The sequence below is a fragment of the Neodiprion fabricii genome, chromosome 5, assembly GCF_021155785.1.
Source record: "Neodiprion fabricii isolate iyNeoFabr1 chromosome 5, iyNeoFabr1.1, whole genome shotgun sequence".
In the NCBI taxonomy this organism is placed as follows: domain Eukaryota; kingdom Metazoa; phylum Arthropoda; class Insecta; order Hymenoptera; family Diprionidae; genus Neodiprion; species Neodiprion fabricii.
The window spans coordinates 9,932,333-9,956,733 of NC_060243.1; the positions used below are offsets into that span (position 1 = coordinate 9,932,333).

At 33.1% G+C, this 24,401-nt stretch overlaps 1 protein-coding gene across 3 annotated transcripts in view; it reads left to right on the plus strand.

Moving 5' to 3' along the window:
- The first annotated feature begins 218 nt into the window (after nt 1-218).
- Nucleotides 219-24,401, plus strand: part of LOC124183868 (protein abrupt-like) — a 158,818-nt gene continuing 134,635 nt past the window's right edge. For 2 of the 3 annotated variants that reach the window (XM_046572980.1, XM_046572982.1), the window contains exons 1-5: nt 219-544; nt 2,983-3,177; nt 3,357-3,608; nt 4,699-4,834; nt 4,941-5,006. In XM_046572980.1, the coding sequence (XP_046428936.1) occupies nt 356-544; nt 2,983-3,177; nt 3,357-3,608; nt 4,699-4,834; nt 4,941-5,006 (838 nt within the window). In that variant the 5' untranslated portion in view covers nt 219-355. Of the gene's footprint in view, nt 545-2,982; nt 3,178-3,356; nt 3,609-4,698; nt 4,835-4,940; nt 5,007-7,306; nt 8,267-24,401 lie in introns of those variants that run through there. The other variant, XM_046572981.1, reaches the window with a different exon arrangement.

Sequence of the window (24,401 nt, forward strand, 5' to 3'; positions counted from 1 at the left end):
GTACGAAAGTTACCGTCAATACGCATTTTTTGACGTGTATGCTTGATTTCCGATCAAGAAATCGGTCGGATTTGGTCTAGCATTACTCATTTCGCGACATATTGTCGCGGATTTATTGCAGTTTTAATAAAAATTTCGTAATTGTCAAGATGGAGAATTTTTCCGCCGTCAAGTTGCCCGGCCTGAATATCGATTGTCATTATTTATATCGTACGTTTCCTCTTCAGTCATCGATTCACTTTTTACATTTTACATTTTTACAGTAATGAGAGAAATAAGTTTAGTTTATTATACGGTACTTTAGGCTTTCCCATATGTGATCATAGGTGTATAAGGGAGTCGTCGATCGAAGAGAATGACGGATAGCCAGCAGCAGTTCTGCTTAAGGTGGAACAACTTTCAGGCAAATATCACCAGCCAGTTCGAGGCCCTTCGCGATGACGAGGATTTCGTCGACGTTACCTTCGCCTGCGACGGCAGACGTCTTCAGGCCCACAAAGTCGTACTCTCCGCCTGCAGTCCTTACTTCAAGGAGCTGTTCAAGGTTAGATCATGCCACCACCTTCAACGTCACCTACCACTAATTTTTTTCCCGATGAGAAAAAGCCGATCGGTGCATGTCGCCGTCCTCCGCACGCCATGGATCGTTCGGCTTTACCCTTCGACCCCGTCATGAGTCTGCTTTACCATTTTTATCATTCCTGTCGTTTCGTTACACAACGACAGTTTATCCTTATTTTCATCCCCTTTTCACCCTACAAATTCATCCCATCTTTTTCATAGCCAACCGATGCATCTTTCCACTCTCTGGCCAAATCCACCAACAGCTAATACAAATCTCCAAAGATACCTTGCAAGATGCGAATCGGACGCAACGTATTTCAAAATGTCGACGTCGATTCGTTCGCCTAATCGTCATTGGTAACAGAAATTTATTTTATCTTCGACTCGTCCTTATGGTCTGGATAACGTTGTTTGTAATATTTTTTACACAGGCGTATGATTTTTCTCGACAGACTTGAAGGCAGCCTCGCATATCTAACGGCACATCAGCCTTTGGATAATTTTCTTTTCGTTCGTACGGTATTCAGAATTCGTCGAGTAAATCGTGAGACTGTGATATTATAGCGAAGAAACTTTTATGCGTCGTAGTCGCATATTTTTGTCTTTAAAGAAAACCTGAGTTTACAGCGTTTGGTCATTGCAAAGTAATTTTAATTTGCAAACATCCAAATTGAACAGCTTGATTAGTATTGTCGTTTTCCATTTTTTTTTTTTTTTCAATTTTTTTTCTTTAGAGAGATTATTCGATGACGCCGACATTACCTTCTGTTATGTAACAAACAATATGGTCAGATATGAGCAGTACCGCCTCGGAATCATTTGTGGGACACTTTTTCAGAGTAGTCAATACCATATGACGTAAAAAATCGTCTCGCTGGAGTATCGCAATTAATTGCATATACTAAAACCACATAAATTACGATTGAAACGTATCCTCAAAATCAAAGCGATGATAAATTTAAGGTTTTTTTCAATTTTTGTACTAATTTAAAACCAGATATTGTATTTTTAATTTATTTATTTATACTTGTTAAATTATTGACCATTATAAACTTGCGTTTAAATGGAATCGTGTTTAATATTTCTTTATATATACATATAATGCATGAATTTTTATTTTCCAAGGCAACCATAAATTACGTAACAGATGCTGAAGTCTCACTCGTCATACTTAAAGACTTGTCGGAATTCCTTTGAATTTTCAAGCACTTGCACGATACATGTAATTGGCGTTATACCCATTATTACCAAACATCTTATTTCTAATATGGTATATATTAAATATTTGCGCAACTGGTATAATGCAAATGAAGCATTGTATTATATTATTATGTTGTATTTTATGCATTGCATTGTTTTGTATTATACATATTTATATACAGGTATCTGTATACCTGTACCAGTTTTACTTTTGGCCATTTTGTATTTAACCTGATTTGTATCACCTAGTCAAGTTTTTTATTTAATTTCTTTTTACGCAACACTTTCTAAATCTGCATCATCAGGTATTCAGACAAAAAGCAATATACAGTATCATCGACATTTCTCTGACTAAAATAGTTAGATGAGTATATATTTTGAGAGAGATTTTCAATTTATACATCTGCAGTCCACCGAGAATTCTGTGGTTTTCCTAATTTGTAGTTACCCAATATGAAAAATATTCGTATCATTTTCTAATCATTCTAATTTCATTAAGTGCCTTGGCATTGTTATTCATCAGTGTTCTGTAGTAATGGTAATGGGGTAATACGCGATATCATTCAAAGCAGCTCAATTTTCAAGAATTGGTCTGTATAAATAAGAAATTCACTAGTTTCTTCAATTGTAATTGGATAAAAAATTGTGGATACAGTAATCTGCAGAGAACATCAAAGTAAAAGCCGTTCTCTAAATATAGCAGTATTATCCTTGATCAGGCATGTATGGAATTATACAGAAATATTTTACAATTACGTAATTTGGGAAAAATCCAACAATATATAGTCATTTACCATGACGTGTCTTCTTCGTTTTGACATACGCAACAGATGTTTTTCTTTCTATGTATAATATTTAAATACATTTCATTCAACGATCAATTTCAAATCAAAGCAATAAGTCATTGATTGTAGCAGTCTCAGTTTCCTATCAAATTTTAAAGATGTGCGTTGAATTATCAATGCAGTACAATTATTTACAAGGAATGTTTTTGTACCGGAATTAATATCAATATCAATATTCTTAGAACCAAGTATTTTCATTCGCGCAATAAAATTAAAAGATTTAACACTATGGACAGCGAATAAGTAATATACGTTTCGGCTTTAGGAGAATTATTGTTTATACGAATGTGTGCTTGTGAATATTCTTACGTGCATACGACAACTATTGATGCGTAACAAGAACAACATCCATTGCAAATTATTTTGTTTATAGACAAATCCATGTAAACATCCGATAATCTTCATGAGGGATGTCGAATTTGAACATCTGCAGTCGCTGCTGGAGTTCATGTATGCAGGAGAGGTAAATATCTCTCAAGCGGAACTGCCCACCTTTCTGCGCACCGCTGAATCTCTTCAGATCCGTGGCCTCACCGACTCTCAGAGTAATCGACACAACAACGAAAAGGTATTTCATCCCTTAGTTTTGTCTTGGTTTGTAAAAAATGTTTAGAATCTGAAATATAATATAAATAAAATAATAAATTGAAATTGGTTTACCCAACAACGAATATTTATTCTTACTACGTACACAAAATTCTTGTCAATTATTCTATGGTTTCATTTCAATAATGATTTTATCCGTAGCACTCAAAGACTAATAATATCCATGCGTCAAACGGCCGTGGCCTGATCTCACCGAGCTTGGATGATGAGCGCAGTAAGAGTCCACTGGCAACGAGTCCTCCGCCGTTGAAAAGGCTGTGCAAACGAAGTGATTCACCTCAAAACTCTAGTCCAATACCTACGGTGCCGGCAGGCGCCACTTCCACGCAACGTTCTCGTCCGCCGATCGAACCACACGTTCAGCTTGATTATAAAGATCTCGATATTGTGGAGGTGTGTTATCTTACGTGGGACGTTTTTTTTTTTTCACAAAAAATGCAGTTTTGCAAGCAAGCCTTAAGATGCGGCAAAGTACTTATTAGTAGTCTATGCGCAAAAATCAGGTAATATTCGTTGAGTTGTGTATCTATTTATTATTCAGCTGTACCGAAGGGCTTACATTTGTTAAAGTTACATTATTTTGAAGTACAATCGATCGTTGTCGAAAGTAGAAGATACCAAACACGATTTATTCGTAATGTGAAGCTTGGGACAATACCTGTTTAAATTTAACAAGTGACTGTTTGTAAAACATTGCCGAGTTTACGAAAACTCAGTTCAATCGAGAATTTACTACATTTAGATTTCGAAATGTAAAGAGATAATAAGGTAGAATTTCTTAATTTTCTATTTCGGACGAAAACGAGAAAAAAGAGTTTTGCCAGTAAATTCGGAATTTTCATAAAAGTGTCTCACATTTTGTATAGAAAAATCAATACATGCAATTATTACAAATATTGAAATTCGAGTTTAGAAGAAATCTTTTATTTAATTACTTGCTCGATTAGTAACAAGAAGTCACAAATTTGCTCCATCTTTTGATGCCATTAGATCAACATTTTCTTGAAATTTTTTACAGCCGTTTTTGTTGGTTTGACGACTTATTTACCAGATTTTTGAAATCAGATAATGAGTATTTTCATATAAGGTTATGATCGTGACGTTAACGCAACGATACGTTTTTGTGAAAATCGTTATTTCGCAACGTCAGGGGTGTCTGAAATTCAGTAAATCATGATAAAGCCAAAAATTCTTACATTTTGCAAACTCAACACCTTAAAGTCATACTAAAGTTCAAAAACGGTAAATTTTTGTTGCACAGTTTAGTTGCGCTGACATCATCAACCTTAATCTCGTGTTTTCATACACTTGCTATTTAGCCTCACGTGTGATGCTTTATGATAAAATTCCCCCGTCTCACGCAACATGTGGATAGAAAAGAGAAACAAAACTTATTCACCACTCAGATAAATAGGTATAAGTTCATTCGGTACCACATGTCTTTTCGTCCTTAGATTATGAAACAACTTGCTTTCCTTTACAGCCAAAAGTAGAATTACCAGAATATGGCAGCGACGACGATTGTTCTACAAAGCCCGAGATCAATGCATTGCCGGGCGGTTTCCTCAGCTTGGACGGAGGCATGGAGGTCCTCCCTACGTATCCCTCGTCATATCAAGGTAAGTGAGACAAGAATTGTATTAAGCGTCAAAGTGTTGAATAATTTTGAAAATTTCAGAATTATCGATTTAGCTGTTCAAGTTTAACCAGTTGGTAACTTTTCAGGAAGCGGAATGGACGGAGGAATGGCAGGACCCTCCCACGGGGCTGAGTTGAACCAGGAGCAACAGGGTGAGTGAAGTTTGAAATCAATAATACGGTAGTGCGAGCACCATTACAAACAGCAACAACCTAGCCGTTACATCAAAGTATCGAATGTGAATAGAGAGAAGGAAGGAGAAAAGAGTCTTGACGGTTTGAAATGGTAAGCTCGTGTGTAGCTCGGTAGGTCTTGGTAGGCGGTAGGAGACATTTGACACTCAAGAGGCTGGAGAACGGGCAAAGTCCACACCGAGTGCAGTTTGCAGCTAGTCGGCTGTGTTGTATGAAAGTTTTTATATAACCCAAGATGATTTATTATTAACAACCGTAATATCCTGTGTGTAAATATTTTTAAAAATTATCTACGTCCCACTCCTTGATGCTTTGTACATAATATATTTTACATTTTGTTTTTATTTTTTTTTTCTACACTTCATCGTTTTTGTTGGTTTTTTTTTTTTTTTTGTTTCCTTATGTTCTTTCATACAGTTTTCTAATTTTACGTCACATCTCTTTGTTGTCATGCTTTTTGTAAAAATCCATATACCGCAATGCTGTACATACAACGCTGATTAATGCTATTCGCTTGACAAGTTGAGAAAAAAAAAAAAAGAAAGAAATCAGCATAAGCAAAACCACATGTCAGGTGTACTCAAAACTCAATGTCCAAATTCATGCTGTTTATCATCTTACGATCATGCTTTTGTGTTTGATAATAGTAATACATACAGTTTAATCAGGTCTCGTCGTAGGTTTTTTTTTTTTTTTTTTAAATCCATTATCAAATAATCGCGAAAGGGATAACTATAGAAAGTCACGTTTTTTTAAGCACCCTAATACGATACATTCTTGCAATCTACATGATGTACGAAACTTTTGTGGTCAGCTTTAGGATCAAAATTGTTATTTTATTTTTTTCCTTTGCATATTATTTCGACATAGGCAATCCAAATACATTATACAAGAAATATTCAAGCAGCAGCTTATCGGTGATTACGATTATTTGCTTTCAATTCAGTCAAGTCTTCCACAAGAAAATCAATATTGTTATATTTCAAGAGAAAAACAACATCTGTTAAAATTATTATCATATTAACTCAGTCGATAATTATACAGAACATTTTAATGCTTGCAAATTCTGAGTACCTTGGATGGTGGAAAGGTAGAAGAATTTTATCAGTGACTTTGTAGCTGTGACGCCACGATTTATTTTGACATGTCTGATAGTAGAAATAGACTGATAACTTCAAGTCGACAAATAATTTTTGAAGCGTGTCATCGCTCTCAAATCAAAACGTGAATACTGGTAGTTTTTTTTTTTTTGTATAATATCAATGATTTCTTGAAAATATTGTCATTAATGATGGATAAAACAAAATTGCGGTTTACAAAATGGTCAGACAAGCGTAAATATGTGTATGTTTTCTCAGACTTTGGCATTAACTTTCGATAACTGTTATTATGAAATCATTTCTCAATACATACAGGAAAAATAAAATATTTTACTATTCATTTTTCTTCTCAAGCTTAACATGATCAATTATAAAGAGTTGAATCGTAAGACAAGTCAGCCAGGATTCTTCTCTTTCTAATATGAAAAGAAAAGATAAAATTATAATATTCCCAAAAACTGCTGCAATTACATTATAGACAATAATTCAGCTAATCTGATTGTCGTACTCGAATCCTCTACCAGAAACATCCATGGGTTGGAAAAATTGAAACGATTTGAAATGATGCTGTGGAATAATGTCATTATTTCAACGTGCCGTGCATACATTTTTCGCCGTCAGCTTCTAGACATAAATATCGATTGTGCGACTAGATCATACATGGCTTTAAAGACTCCAGTCTTCTCACCTCTGACGTGTCGATAACAAAACGTTAACTCACTTTTTGTTTCTTTTTTATCTCCTCCGTTGAATATACATCGTGTATCGGTAACTCACTTCACATTACCATGATTAAACAAAAATCAAAAACAAAATCAAAATCATTGCTATAACTGTAGTGATAATAATAATAATGAAAACAACAACAACAACAACAACAATAATAATAATAATAATAATATCAGGCACCACACAATATACTTAATTGGGTAGCGCTAATAGGGCTGTTTGCTGGTTGTTGCTGTCCTGTGGTGGGTGGTATTTTGATATCGTATGGTGTGAAAAGAAAAGTAAATGGAAAGAAAAAAAAAAAAAAAAGTTACATAAAAAAAGAGAGAGAAAAAAAAGAGTAAAAGAGAAGAGGTGTGGTGCTATGTTGTGGTAACGTGCTATGCTGTGGGCTGCTACCGGTTAGAGCAAGTTGTGTGTGTGTTGCAGCTGACCTGCGTAAACTGCACTCGTTGGACCCGCGCCCCTGTCCTGTGTGCAACCGCATGTACAGTAACTTGTCCAACCTGCGTCAGCACATGCGCCTCATCCACAACCCTCAGAGTGTCACATGCCCTCTATGTAACAAGCCATTCAAGACCAAGCTCTACCTGAAACGACATTTGGTCAGCTTCCACGAGCTCAGCATGGCAGACAGGCAACGACAAGAGGAAATCTACCAGCATCAAGCTAAAGCTCAAGGCCAGGGAACGGGGCAGGTTCAGGTTCAGGTTCAGGTTCAGGGACAGGGACAGGTGGAGGGAAAACCTTGTTTGACCGCGTCCTCTCTGCCTCCTCGGCTTCCTCCCGGAGAGGGAGGAGGCTGCGGAATGAGCACGAGCTCAAATACAAACGCAAACGCAAACTCAGGCGCCGGCGTTAGTGGAAATCCTGGCGTTGACGCTAAGGCGAGAGGAGTTTATCAGGCACAGGTAGCCGACGGCTCGTACATGATGGAAGTAGCTCAAATTGGTGATTCAAAGCATTTTATTGCCGGTATGCAGCAGCAATTCAATGCTACGCATCACTAATGTTCAGGTTATATTTATTTTACATCCATTCTTATTGCCCAGTATAATTTTGTGATATAGTTAAAGCAAAAAAAAAAAAAGTTTAAAAAAAAATGAAATGGAAACGAAATACGAAACAAAGAAAGAAAGAAAGAAAGAAAAAAAAACAAAAAAACTAAACTAAACCGGAAGGAAATGAACGAAGCGAAAAGAACAGAAACTGTGAAATTTATTAACAATATCGATATATACTTACCTGTACTATATACTTTTTTAAGTCGTCGTGTGATTCAGTAGGAAACGTGTAAAATGTTGACGAAAAAAAAAAAAAAAAACAGAAAAAGAAAACATACCGAACGACAAGATAGGTAGGAATTATGTGACTGTGTATTGGCTGAATTCGGTATTCAGCATACGGTAAATAGACGTAAACGTGGTTTTTTGTTTTTTTTTTTTTTTTTTTTTTTTTTTTAATCTCATTGAAATCAAATATCTTTTCAATTTCTAATTCAGCCAGACGTTTAAAAATAGTTTATTCGTTTCATTCGTCGGTTTATAAATCCAGATTACAAATTGATTAATTTCATCTGAAACTTTCACAAACAAGTAAGATAACACGAGTAAAGTTTGATAATCGAAATTGGAAAAAGAACGCTTACGTCTATTATACCCAAATATAAGGGAGAGAGCGACTAAAATCCCGTAGGTGGATAAGCCACCCCACCTCGTACTGATATTTTCCGCAACCGGATAATTGTTATTTCATTTAATGCTACTATACAGTGTTATACAAACTACAGATATTTACAACAATATTATATTCTTACAGAGAATTATATTTACTTTAATATTATTATATTATGGTTACAGCGCGCAATGTGCAATAACATATAGCTCGTAACATGATATAAAACTATTTTTCACATGCATACAATTACAATATACAGCCAATCCAGCAGCTCAACAGAGTAAATAATACTTATTAATTAACAGTTATTCTACATACCGTGATTTGCAACAATGCAGCTAATTCAATTAAACGATGCAGTAGGATGCCTTTGTGCCGCTCCTTTCTTCTGCCTCGATGCTTAGCGTTCTTCTATTTCAAAAAGTTACCAAAACAGTATTCTTCTTCTTCTTTTTTTTTTTTTTTCTTATTTTCGACTCAACTGCGCGTAACACGCTTGTAGAATCTTAAAGATCGATCGAGTGATTGGATGAAATAAGGAAATTAATCGAAAGAATACAGATGATCAATTTTTATGACAAACGGTAATAGCGTTAAAAATTACTTCCAATATTACCGAAGTATATAAAATGGATTGTTTTCAAAACTAATAATTACATTTGCCGATAAGACAGAATACAAGTATTTCAAACACTCGTGTTCATTTTAAACCTCTTTTGATTTTTATAAGAGACCATCACACAGAAAATGGAATTTTGTAGCCAATATTTGATGAAAATGTTTACAAGTCGATTCGCTTTCCATTTTTCGATAACGATTCGTTTACGTGTATTTGGCACTTATGTTTTTTGAAGTTGTAAAGCGAGCAGAAGGGAAGCGGCATTCAGCCATTTTATGCGGTTCCATAGCCATAGTACCACACAGTACAACTCAGGATCTTTTATAATTATATTTTACAGATGACAATAGTTCCATATATAGGTATATCTTAGGGCAATGGACTCTAGCAAACGTGCCTATTAGCTCATTTATTAGGGCTTGGCGATGCCTTAAGGGATACCGATTGAAAAAGAAAAAAAAAGAAAGAAAGAAAAAAAAAAAAACAGAAAAAAGAAAAGATAACCAATATTAAACAGGCTCTTTACCTCACATACAATCAAATTACTTAACAGATGCAGCTATATATTATTATTATATATAATATATTTACGTACAACAAGTTTACAATAGCAGTGAGAAGTCGCAACAACTGCGACCTACACAGATTAATTAATCAATGATATTATACAATAGAAGGAAAAGGTTTTTGTTTTTTTTTTATTATCAGCTGTTACTACATTGGTAAGCAATGCAATGTTTTGTTTTTCGTTTGAGTTTTTTTTTTTTTTTGTTCTTTTCTTTTTCCTTTTCTTCGTCTTCAAAACCAATTTAATATTATGTAATAATATTGGAAGAAAAGAAACAGATACCCGTTTTAAATGTTAATCAAAACTGAAGAAAGAAAAACAAGTTTCAGTTACAATATCTACTCATGGATGCCCAGCATTACTGACTATTAGTAAACGAATAAGATTAGATTATAAATGTTGCATATCATATTATAAATATTGTTATACATTTACCAAGCAGTGTTACATTGGCCAAGCCTCGAGTATTGGTTTATGAATAATTTCGTATCAATCGTTTGTCAAATCTATGCATTTTGACGACAGTTCTGAATTACTTATTACGACAATTTCAATGCCGTCAATTTATCGAAACTTTCTTAAAATTCGTATCTCGTTCTTTGAACGTTTGTCAATTTACTGCCTGAAATTTTATGGAATAATCTTAATTAAAATTACGTCGCATTAATGTTTAGCCGTCTGGTATTATTCTCTTGCAATATCTACTCTTTGAGACTTCTTATCGGAACTCACAGACGGATCGTTTATCTTTAACTTTTACCATCTACCCATTGCTCGAGGCCCGCAATTACTTAAAAGTAAAAGTGCATTACAGAACTTGATTATAATAAATAATGGACTTCATTATAGACAGGCTGGTCTTCGCTGGGCATTATAAACCGGTTACCTAGTTGTATTACATTACAGAATTCACATACATACAATATACTGTTATACATATTGTCTGTGCCTTGAGTTCCAAGACACGGCGTTATTCTCAAATGGTGTTGAATCTTAATCAAGACTGGTATTTCACGAAGGTTCATTTTTACCATTGAAAAGATTTTCTTTGCTGGGTATCTTACGAATGGTAAAAAAAATCTGAATAATAGCGAATGCTTGACGACGAGAATAATTATCGTTACGCTCGGAATGAAAGACACTTTCTATATTTATATCTACGAAATGCAAAACAAATAATAATAGTAATGAAATGATAATATTAATTTTTTGCGCAATACAATTTTACTTAACGCAATAGAAACCGTTTCGTTAATACAATTTATACGTGAAATTTGTTAACCACGTACGATAATCTTAAATCACTGAATTTAATCGAGTTTTATCGTTCGATCGGATCACCGATTTGATTTTATTCCTGATTCAAAATATCGACATTTCTAATGAATTTATCGATAAGGCGCAAGGCTGAGACTGTGAGAGACTAAAAAAAATTTTATCTCAAAATCAAAACTTGAATTCTTCGACTATTTCAGATACGAAAATGTCTGTCTGAAGTTTAATTGTTTTCTATAGAAACGTTGTGCTTTCTAACGATTTCGTATCACTTATTTATGTTTCAATTAACAAACCAGCATTATATATCACCACTCTCAATTTATGTGTTATATACATGTATATATGTAAATTTTTCATCGATTTGTATTCGCTTTAGAAGTTATTCACCCAATTAACTCGCTGCTCGTAGTTCATTATTTTCATGCGTTGTACGCATAGTAGCGTTAAGATTTACAAATTTCAAATCACCAATTGTCATTGATGACGCAAAGAAGGGAAAAAAGAAAAGAAAAAAGGGGGGAAAAAACATGAAAAATTCGTTTGTACTCTAGTCAATCAGCAGTAATAATAATGAAGAAGTAAAAAAAATAATGAAAACATGTTTCGTCGATACTCTGATGCGACGAACAAATTGTGTTGAGCAAATTCCTAATGACAAGAAGTAGGTATCATTTTTCCGATGATCACATCATTATATATATACTATAGCGAAGAACAAATATATCATAATATCACGTCATTCGTTATTGTTATTTAGGTATTTATTTTTTAAGTATTCTTTCATCGATCAATGATAAGAAAAGCGCTGTTTACATGTACTGTATTGTATAGTTGTGAGACTGAATTATGCCACACGATTCGGCGAAGCGTATAAGATATTATATATACACATATATACATATATATATATACTTATGTATTTATATATATATATATATATATATAAATATATATCAGTTTTATTAGTAGGCCTTATTGACTAATTAAGAAAAATAAATCTGTACGGTATTATATATATAGGGGTACAGCGTTTTCAAGTCGGTGGTACATATACATATAATTTGTAAGTAATAAGTAATTTGAAGAAGAAAAAAAAAAATTTCACCTATTCCATGTTCCAATGCGAGAATGAATAATTTTTTCATTTCTAAATATCCGATCTTGGCAGAAAGATAGATATTTTGAATTCACTTTTGCTCATACTTGATGATTTTACTAACGATGATGTACCGAGAGTTTTTCTTAAAAGGACCAAGGGGTCGATTATGTCATTTCAATTTTCACATTTTTCACCATCGAAGCATTCCGATTCGTTGACTAAGCTTTGCAAACCAATCAGATTGCTTGGATGTTGGGAAATGTGAAAAGTGAAATTACGTAATCTTTACCCTGCTCGTCAATCTCGTCTAGTTTATGGGCGTAGCCAACTTCGTAAAAATGTTACTAGAATTGTAACCGTGAGTGACGGATGCGTAGCGGATCGCGGCGGCGCTGTGAGAGGTTATGGTTGACTGTCACTTGTCAACCAATCGATTCTAGGGAATTTCACCGTGTCGCGAAGGTTTGCTTCAGGCTGCGAGCACGCATGTCAGCCAATCAAAATTGAGCAAGTTGAATCGCGCGCGCTTCGAGCAAGTCCTTTCAAGAAGAACTCTTGGTACGAAAGAGAGAAAAACAACAGAAGAATAGAAAAAGCATGAGATGATACGAAGTAGGGAAAAAAAAAATAAATATATATATATAAAAAAAATAAGATAGAACTTAGAAATAAAAATGCATGAATGAATGAACAAATAAATAATAGAAGTAAATATTAATTACAATTAAAAGATATATAGTGATCTCTTACCGGTACTCTGTATCAAAATTATTCGTTAAAAATTTATTTTTGCGATACGATAATTTCGATCATTCAACAAAACCATTGTTTTTTATTCTCACGTAAGGATTCGGTATAGCCATCTATCTATGTAGATAGATCGTAGTGATTCGGATCTGTGTAGCACTCGAAATAATAAATATTTCGAAAAGAAAAAGCAAAAAAAAAAAAAAGAAAGAAAAAAACAAAAAAAGAAACAACATTGTGTAAATAATTATTAGCAGTTTCGAAAACGTATGCTCATCGTTGATGACTTTTCTTATTTTCAAATCGATAGTCAGCAGCTATTTGATAAATACATGATTACATGAATAATGAAATAAAATAAAATGAATAAACAAATAAATAATCATAATATTTATTCAAATATAATTGAGTATGAACGAGGTTATTTAACCGTAATTCAAATTATATCACTTACATCAATAAAATTTTGACGAGTTGTCAAATACTATCTTTTACTCCTAATAAGAATGATTATTATAACAACATTAATACTACTACTACTACTACTACTACTCCTACTACTACTACTACTACCACTACTACTACTATTACTACTATTAGTACTACTACTACTACTACTGATAATAATAATAATAATAATGATAATAATAACAATAACTTTGATTGTAATTGCAAACCACGATAATAATAATGAAAAATTGATAAATAATACTATAATAATAATAATAATACTAATGATAACAATAACGATAATAATAGAACATATATACGTTAATATTAATACTGATGAAAGGTAACGATAAAATACTAGATTAAGTGAGACTGACGTGCATATTGAACTGCGTAGATACGTCTGTTTCTGGGCTAGATAATTATTAATTATTCTCTCCGATTACGTACGTAATTATGCGCGAAATAATTATTTTGCATTTATGGGAGGGTTGGAAAATCTGACATTTGAGTACTTACGGTATGATTGAGGATAAATTTGGGAATATCGAGGATAAAAAATTAATGGATAAGTGAGGTAATGAACGATCATTAAATCGAATTGCAGATGAAAAATTTGACGCATGTTGGTCGAGTCAATGTTCTTCGGATTTAAATTAACGAATTGTCGTTATATTTGAATTATGTCTAAATTCTGGAGCTAGTATAAATAATATAGCTTTATCCACGTACTTATTGCAAAGATTTTGCTTTCGTTCAACCCAAAATGCAAAAAAAATTTCGTATGTATACATATAAAAATAGTAAAAAGAAATAGCAATTATTAAAACGTGTACTGATCACAGTCTAATTTTCTTCTAAACAAATAGAAAACATATGGGCAACATGTTCACGTTCAGCCCCTGATGGTGAAACTTTTTTTATAATGCGAGTTGGTGAAGAATTGTGAAATTTATTTAAAAAATTTCAATGATAAAAAGAAAAAATGCAATATCGGAGAAACAGGTAACATCGAGAAACATTTTCAAGGAAATCTTTGAACAAGATTTGAAAGAAAAAAAAAAGAAAAGGTATAATATCAACGCAGAGAAATGGGAAGTAAATTGCAGGAAATTTGAAGTAATGGCAATAAACAGTACGATGCTGGAATTGAAACAAAGACAAAGAAAAAAAAAAAAATCACTTCCATCGGGGGTTAATCAGATGAATCAATGTTAAATAACACGTCGTTCGATAGATTCTACGAATTTTAGGTTAGGTATCGTAAAAAAGTAACTACGAGTTTTTGTTCCTTTTGCGTTGTACGTTATTTTTATTATTTTATTTAATTTGAAAAAAAAAAAAAATTTTTTTTTTTTTACGTTCTACATTTCTTTCTCTCAACAAGTAATAACTGTGCAGCGATGAATCGTGATCCTTCTAAGCTATAAATAACCTTGCATACCTATTATAATAATTAACGAGGCTGACGTGTCAGGATTAATATTGCTTTTAACAGACCTAGAAAATCCGTATTTATCCTTTTCAATTCTCGAACATATAATACACATTTATATACCCGTAAATAATATAATTATACCTACATATATCAATAACTGTGTATATATATATAAAAAAAAAAAAAAAAATTATTCATACGTACGTAGATACAATATACATGTATAAATAATATTATTACATTTGATTTGGAATGTATATTTTAATACGCATCCTACCGTGCATGTAGGTTTGAATAATCAAGCGTCATGGTCACCATCTTCCTTACACTATGCAGTAGATTTTTTTTGTTTGTATGTTATATTTTTTTTTTTTTCAATTTTGCCATAATATTTAATCAAAATTGAGTAGATTTTTACAAGTTTTATTATTATTATTATTATTATTGCTATTATTATTACTACTGTTATTATTACTATTATTTTATCCATCACCGTACGCGTGTCGTATGAAATTCAGTTATTACATAAGTATTATTATTATGTAGTGCTATGATGTGCGATAATAGAAATGTTCCTATTTCAAGCTTGTTTTTTGTAGCCTTTTAATATATACATACACACACACACACACACACACACACATACATGCATATATATATTATGCGTAAGAAAATAAACACCGTATTTTTGTTCTTCCTAACGTTGACCTCTGGTATGGGAATTTTTCATATTTTTCTTTGTGCCTCCGCCAGTGAGTTACGGTTGATTATTGAATCAATCGAATTGTGTGAACCGTAAATTTGTAATTCAGAAATTGTTAACGAATAATCTGTTGATTTACGTTAATTTTATCAACTCCGCGGTTACTTTTGTCTTCTTGATTGAATTCACCCTCGTATAAATAATTATTGTATATTTGGTATACCTGCGAAATTTTTTTCAAACACAAGCTTATAATCCAACGACGGGGATACTTTTTTTTTTTGAAACTCTGTATTTCTTTGTTAATGTAATTATGTATTTACTGTACTAAGGGTATGATTGTGTACCAGAAATCACTCACGTACTGTATCCATATATGATGCGAAAGAAAAAAAAAATAATAATAATAATCATACCAACAGTCATTGATATTATATAACAGACATTGAGAAATAAATAAACAAATAATTGAATAAATCGAAGTCTGAATTCATGCATAATGAAAATGGCTTTGCTCGACTAACAAGTGTAAAGTTTGATGGAAGAAAAAAGGAAACAAAACAACTGTAGATTGCACTACGTCTTTTTGTTTTTTTAATTGATCAGGTGAACGGTGAAAAAAAAAAAAAAAAAAAATGCACTGTATCCTAAAAACCCGCACATCTTCAGTTTCTTGAATTTGTAAATTAATCAAGTACCTAAGTCTTTTTTTTTATGTAATTTCCAACAACAGAGACAATTTTACAACCAATTTTGTATTCGACATTCTTATTTGCATTTCTTGTTTTAATTGAAAATAGCTAGAAATTAATAAATTTTTACCCTACTATGTCCGAATGAATGCAATAAATTTTTGAAAACTGTCGATTTTTTTTTTTTTTTTACCGTACCCACGAAATATACGACCGTCTCCTTTTTTCGTGTCGCGTATGATTTTGGACTTTGAAAATTATCAAACATTCTTTGACGAAGAAAAAAAACAAGTCACACTGTTATGCTCGGAATTTATTTGACGCAGTTAATTCCCGATGTATGTACTATGTATGCAAATGATGTTTGCATATTCAAGAAAATGAAGGTGTGAAAATTTTCAAACAATACGCAAATGGCATCTGTAGGGGAAAAAAAAACGATTTCCATTTCATTATGCATCAGCATATTTCAAAATTTGCATTGCGTATGGATTAGTCATTTCACGGATGGCTTAATTTAGATGAAATAATTAGTTCCCAATGTTGAATCAAAACGCCAATAATGAAAACCCGAAAACGTTGTGCGACAGATTTTTTCTGTATTTTTCTTCTCGTCACTGTAAGTACTTGTGGAAATTATTAAAATCACGAAGAAATAATCGTAATCAAAATAACGAAAATGCAAAGTTGAAAATCTATAAGTTTTTGTTCATAGAATCTTATTCCCGGTCATTATTTGCGTTAAAAGTTTATACATTGGTATAATTGGTATAATTGGTATAATTCAATGAAAAACATTTTAGCCTGATGGTACGAACATTTGAATTCAAGAAATAAATTTAAGGTGGTTGTAGGAAAAACGAAATTTCAATTATCTCTCAGTGCTAGATATTAAAAAATTTGAATTTCAACTCTTCCCTCGACTATCTTATAATTTTTTTTCTACTTTAGGTTTTAATAAAATATCCAATCAATTTGTAATGAAAACTTTCACTGAATGCTAAGATATTGCAGAGTTTTTACTTATTATTTAAACAAAATCATATTTTTCAACCGAAGACTGAATTCGCCAACATTTTTTTTTTTTTTTACCTTTCACCATATACTAGACAATTTTCTTTGTCACTAATGGTTTCTAAAGTTTTCAATCTGTCTAGTCACTGTGATTGTTCAACATTTTTTATTAAATTTTTTTTTACCAGCGAAAAGAAATATCATTCGGTGATTAGGATTTACAATATTATAGTAAAAAATATTGCTAAAAAACGTTTTCCTTTGTGATAAAATATCGGAAACAAGTGACAATTAATGAGTTTTAATTCCTTGAAATTGAACAAGAGATTTTCAGTGACTTTGAAATTTCCATTCGCATCTTAATCATCCTCGTGTTTTTTTTTTTTCTAACTTGGATCGTACATCAATCGCATAAAACGTGAGATTATCGAATCTCTATATTGACGAGAGGGGTTTCGACCCAAAGACTGACGAATCTGTAACGCAAGTCAAGTATGCAGAGATTCGGTATTTCGATATCTTGTTGGTTAAATTTTCTTTTTCCTTAGAGTTCAATATTTCGTTGTAGCGTGAATTTATCATTTTACGTATTAAGTATTATCATGTGCGTCTGTAAAAACGCTGAGATATTTTGTATATTTAAACAATATGGTATCGCAGAGTAGCTGAGTAGATGTAAATTGAAATTAGGCCTTTTGATATATTATAATAACACGATGTCGTACAATTAGCACTTTGCTTGCACATTTTTAATACTTCATCTAGTTAAACTGCGTAATATCAACGTACATACATAGCTGTATAAATACTTTAGCGTATGGCTGTAATATAGAAACTTTAATCTGTATAACCTGTGCGTCGTCATATATAAAAAGAAAAGAAAAATTACAAGTACCCCAATGTATACTTATCTACAAAGAGAGAAAAGATATTTATCCGAGTCAGCCAAACATACTAAACGAGTATTATTTTAACGTGGAATAGCACATTGTGTAACAGGGAGGCAAACTTGGTTTTTTCGAGGTGAGCGTAATTTTGCAATATTAGTCGTGGGTGAGCCGAAGAAGAATATTGCGAATAAGGGAGGCGAAAAGACCGTTGCCTCCTTGTTGCCCGCGATTTTTTTATACAACAAGAGTATGCTACGCGGTTTTTCACGAAATTGAGGTTAGGATCGCGTAATGTCAGATTTGGTCGCGACTGCGCATGCGCACAGGCTTGACAATTGTCTTTTCGGTACTCCGCGCATGCGCATTCGCAGACTCACTAGACCGTCGTAGAAACGGATACTTTTTTTCCGGAAAACAAGCATGGAAAAACGCGTAAAACATTCTCGCGTTATGTAAACTAAATTTCATGTGATTCAAAAAAATATTATAGTAATATCATTATTAACGAATGAAACTCGATGTAATTGATGCGATTCTGAAGTTTTGGAGAAAGATACATTTTTCTCGACTGAACAGTTCGTACGTTTGGCGAATTTGACGAATCTTTTTTTCTCTCTCTCTCTATATATATATATATATATAATTACAATATGGTAGATTAGTGATTGAAAATATGCAAGTAAGTCGCACTAAATCTGTATCGCGTTTAAGTACACGCGTAAGCTGTATAAGGAAATCATTTGATCAACACAATCTGTTTCAACTACAATAAATATATATAATAATATATAATAATATATATATTATTATTATCCGCAAGTATAATACACGAAGTCAGTATTAATGTTATCATTGTGTTTCAATTGAAAATATATATCATCTTTGTACGGCAATATATGCTTTTATACTTATCTTGTTCAATATTCCAATTGCGTAACGTCCGTATGACCACGTGACTATTTACCATTCCACGAGAGTATTTTCTTCTTTCTTTTCTCTTTGTTATTTTTATTATTTTTTTTTTCTTCTTCCTTTCTTCTTCACGGTGAAAATTAAATTACAAATTGACGTACACGAATGACAATATTTGAATTCGAAAGTATTGTTTTACGCGCGTCGTCTTCGTCCCGATAATTGATACGATTTTAGTAGGTCACTCAAAGTGAACTGAAAACCGATGAAATTCATACTCGAAAATATTCATCGCTAATATTTTCATTTCACACGTATACCCACATATTCGTTTTAATTCGTACAAAGAGATGAGTTTGTTTTTTTTTTCTTTTTCTTTTTTTTTCTCCTTTTTATGTGATAAAAAGCGTTCATTCAGAGGTGATCTACCCCAGTGAGCTTGCAGAGTGGACAAAGAGCTTTACGCATCCCGCGAGCCATTACGTAGTCATAACCGTTAATAATTCATGCAGCAAGTTGCTCATTGGGAGGATAGTTCATCAGGTTTCGCTAGATTAAGCTTGGACTGCTCTACTGCAGGTTTTTGCACGAAGTAAAACAAAAAAAAAAAACATGATAATAATGAAAGCAAAAAAAAAAAAAAAAAAAATAAAACGTTGAATGAGTAGCTTTTCGGCCGATTGAACATAGTTTATATTGCTGTGAAACGTTTAAGAGGGTCATAATGCATGCATGCGATGCGTTATATACGTCTAATTTTTTCGCACCGTCGTATTCTGAAACATATATTTCGATATTTTGATTATCATATTACATTATATATTTTGATTACAAATGAACATTTTTCGAAAGAAATGATTCCACTGTATCGAGCTTTTAACTTTTAAAGCTGATATACCATTTCAAGGGGGTGTAAATAAGAATAGACCGATGAAAAAGTGGGCAAATATTTGGCTATTCATATCTCGACGTAATAATCATTTCATTCGATTGAGATTTGTTTTATTAAAAAATATGTAGATCAAGCTTCCGTTGATTATTTTTATTTTTTTTTTGTTTTTTAGATGGAATCAATTTACCGAAAGCATTGTTATTAACAATAAATAAATTAATAAAAACGTTTTACGGCGCCCACGATATCTAAAGTTTGAGATGCATGGAGAGTTTATCTTTTTTTCCCACGATGCCAATTTTTTGATAATGATATTTTTCTCTTTTGCTAGTTGAGTAAAAGTTTGTAAAACATAAAGTCGCAAGTTTAGAATGAAAATACGAACGTTCATTTCAAATTCTTGCCATTTTGGTGAAAAGAAACATTTTGGATCGTGGCAGCCAGAATGAGCTATCGAAAAATGCTGTCTTCAAATTTGAAGTAAATCGATTTAACCCTTTATTCAGATATCAAACAAAACGATCGACGTTATTGTATGTAACAAACCTTTCTATTACTTGATTCAAATAAAAAGTGCTCTAATCACAGCTTGATCTACATACTTTAGAATAAATTAAATCCAAATTGAATCAAATAATTTGTTTGTCGAGACATAAATTCTCAATATGCAGTCTTTTTCAGCCGTTTTATATTCGTCTGTAATCCCTCGAAAAACAAAAAAAAAAAAAAAAATAATAATGCACAAACAATTGTAATTTTGATCCCTTCGTAAATTATAGGAACGAACCTTTTTCAGTGGAGTCACAAACCTGGTCAATTAAAGGTATATTATATCGTTATTAAACGATGTGCGCATACGTCATAATTTATATTCACGGAGGTTTAAAGAGTTTTAATGTTAAAAAATTTATGCGGGCATTTTCACCCCTTGTGAAATTCACACCCTGCACCTCAGATTAAACCCAGCAGGTATTATCCCGAGTTTAATTTTTTTTTTAGAAAATACCTATTATATGTCTAGGCAAATATAACGCGTTTGGAGTTGAATTTATGATTCGAAACTTGGCGAACAGTTTTCTTTTTTTAATACGATTCTCTTTGCGGGGCGAGAGCAAAAAAAAAAAAAAAAGTCTGAGAACATCTGGCTGCAAACTAGAACAGTAATTGCTTGTTACTTTAAGCGGCAAACTCTCGAACGAATTGATTTATTGGATCGTATCGTCGGGACAATTTAATATACGGATTATAATCTTTCGATTATTCAGTGATGCGTACAAAGCTTCAGGCGCGCAACTCTGACAATTATTGTTACATACTTCAGTGCTTCTCGCACTTGAAAATTTAAAGTCACAGACTTACATATTAGCAACTTTTATGCGAAATTATGTGTACTTGATTTTTTTGATTTTATTTGTCTGTAAGAAATTGTTGTATTAATAAACGACGTTATTTCTGGCTAGAAGTCGACATTAGAGTAGAATTATTGGCGAGAGATGTACTCAAAAATTATTCAAACATATAATCATCGATCCACAATTTAAAAAGGCTTTCGAACAATTGTAAGTTAATGTCAGATGTGTGTTATTCGTAAAATAATTCGACGGGTGAGAATATCGCGAAAATCTATTACTTGGAATTTGAAAATGCATCTATGTCTTTTCTGCACTTGGACGTTTTAGATTTTTAAATTCTATAAAATAGACTTTCGAATTTTTCAGCATTCGATATTTCCTCTCCTCGATTTTCTTATTTTTATTATCGCGGATACTTGGGAATATCTCTGTCTCAGGATTAAGTTCTTCCGCGTCACTTTCGCACCGGAAGTAAAGAGACGAACACGCGTTGTCAATTTTCTGAATCTACGGACCGCCATTTGCGAAGTGAATGGAAAAAATTCGACACAATAAGTAGAAGAGGGAAAACTAAAATAAATGTGAAATCCCGGTAAACCTTGACGTGTTTATGTTTCATCGCCGAATGTTACTTCTTGTTGTTGGAACTGTTATTTGAAAATTTATCGGAAATTTATTCACCCGCATAAATTACGGTACGTTTCCTATTCTCGAGCTGGGATTTTGGATACTCGGAGAAATAAGGCGTGGAAATATCCGAGTCTTAGATTGAAGTTTGTACCTATCGATTTTAGATAAATTTTATACGTTCGAATCTACTTCAGGAAGCGTGCCGAGTTGCGGTACGTTTCCAATCTCAATTGCATGGCGTTTTTTCACGCCTCTCGGTCAAAATTTACGACCAAGGTACGTCTATCCGACTTTTTCTCAGTCGAGTATCCGTATTTGTGTAAACTTTGAACGGTTTTCGCCTCGCGTCTTCAGCGTCTTACATCTCAAAGTTTAAACGAGGTAAACAAAAATCGATCATACCCTGAAATTCTATTCCAATGCTTATTCAAACTCCGAAAAACGAAATTGCCGCGTTATCGTCGTAATGTCGAGTCAAGTTCCTGAACGAAAATAGAAAAATGAAATCCGAATCACGGTTGGATAAATTTTTTACATTCGAGTTACGAAAATCATTCGGACAAAATTTTTCTTCCGCATCTGGTTTTAATTCTAGGACAGTTTTTTTTTTTTGCAAACTCGATCCACGGCTTTGAATGAAGATACGAAATAGAACTTTTCGAAATTCAAAAACTGATCTCTGTTACGGTTAATTAGAGGAAATAAAATGGACTCAAACAACGTGTCGAAATATGCATTTCAAGAAATATATTTTGGGTATGAGCGCTGTTTTTCCTTGAGAGTGAACACTTGCTAATCCCAAAACCAGTAAGAACCATACTCGACTATACAATTTGAAAAAGAATTGCAATTTGCAATGTTCCATTTGCGTTTGACTGTAGATTAATTAATTTCCATCCTTTCAGTTTTGTTTCCACTGTAAAATGAATCTTCAACTAGATCATAGGAGATGATTCTGCAAACATTGATAACAAAAAGCTATACAGTACACGGTTTTCTTAATTGCCATAACAAACATCCGAGCTTCAGCTCTTCTCTGGCTTCTTACGTGTTCTGAATACAGGAAATTTGGACTATTTTACATCGGGATAACATTTTGTTTCCACTCGATTAAGGATACGGTCATGTGAGTAGTTGAATTATCTTCGAAAATGACGATGGAATTTTTTTTTGTCAAAGCAACCAGAGTCGAGATATCAGGAAAAACTCTTCGTACTTTTTGTTTAAAACGGCGGACCGAACACTAAAACAAATACGTTATAAACTATTTTCAAATGAATCCTGTTCAACTGTCAAAGTGCCTGTACCGCGGATAAATAAATAACAAAAAAATCTTTGTCCACATTTTGCAACACGAAGAAATTTAGGATTTATTTCGAACCGCGATCGGAATTCGCTGCTACCTTACCGGATTGCTACGGGATGGTAATTATAAAACGGTTTGCGTGTCCATCGAATGCATTAGGAGCTTTGATTTACGGATGCGTAGTTTATGAGGCGTAGGATGTAAGCTCTGGGCATCGTTGGCGAAGGAGCTTCTGGTCCTGATTTATCGAATAAATCCCCGTCTGAGTCGGTGTGGCGCTCGAGAGAAGGGATGATAAAGAAAATCAGCCAATTTTTCAACCCCCCCTTTTTTTTCACGCGACTGTTTTATTCAGGAGGATTTAAAAGGAAATCAGACTCTCGGGTAAACAAAACGTGACTCTCAAATTGAATCTTCTTAAATCACCAAGTCGAGGGATTTTCCTTTCTTCTTTTTCTTTATTTCCTCTTCGAGTTCGCAGTTTCCTCGCAGTTTACGTTCGCCGATTTGAAATAAGCTAAGGGGTGAAACAAGATTGTGGATTACGGTTCATCGGCTGATGGTCTTATGATAATTCGATATCGTTATTTTTGTAGAGGATAATTGTCGCGAAACCTTCGCGATCCGAAGAAAAACTGGAGTTATCGTTGTTCGATTCAAAGAAAAACAATTTTCATAACTTTGATGGAATATCTGGTTCAGGATCAATAGTCGAACTTTGACAATTCCTTGCGTCGAGCTTAACAAAGTTTAGCTATTATTTACGTCGCGGTGAAGAAAAATGGACCTTTTTAGTTACTCTGAAATTTTTCATAAACATAATAAATTCCAAGTCGCGTTATATCGATTTTCTCCAATCATATTACAAAGTACACGGTACGTGCCAATCATAATTAAACGTATATCCCGGATGATTGCTCTGTAACTTTGCAACGTAGGAGCCCGAGGTTAGATATCCACTAGAATATGTCTTTGATCTAACTAGCTAACCAGCAGTAGCGAGATTTGCGCGAGTTGAAATTATGCAAACGAAGCGTGAGTAATGAAATTATCGTTGCACCACTAGATTTCAGAACTTCAACAATTTTCGACAGTCAACAAAGTTTTCTCACCTTCCAATAAACCAGATTCGTGGGAAAAATCTTTTTCAGTACAAATCGCGGTTAAATCAACCGTTTAATCTCGCGTCTGTTTGTTCTAAAAAAAAGGTGAAACGAAAAGAAAAAAAAAAATCAAAGAAACGAAATCCAGAATTCG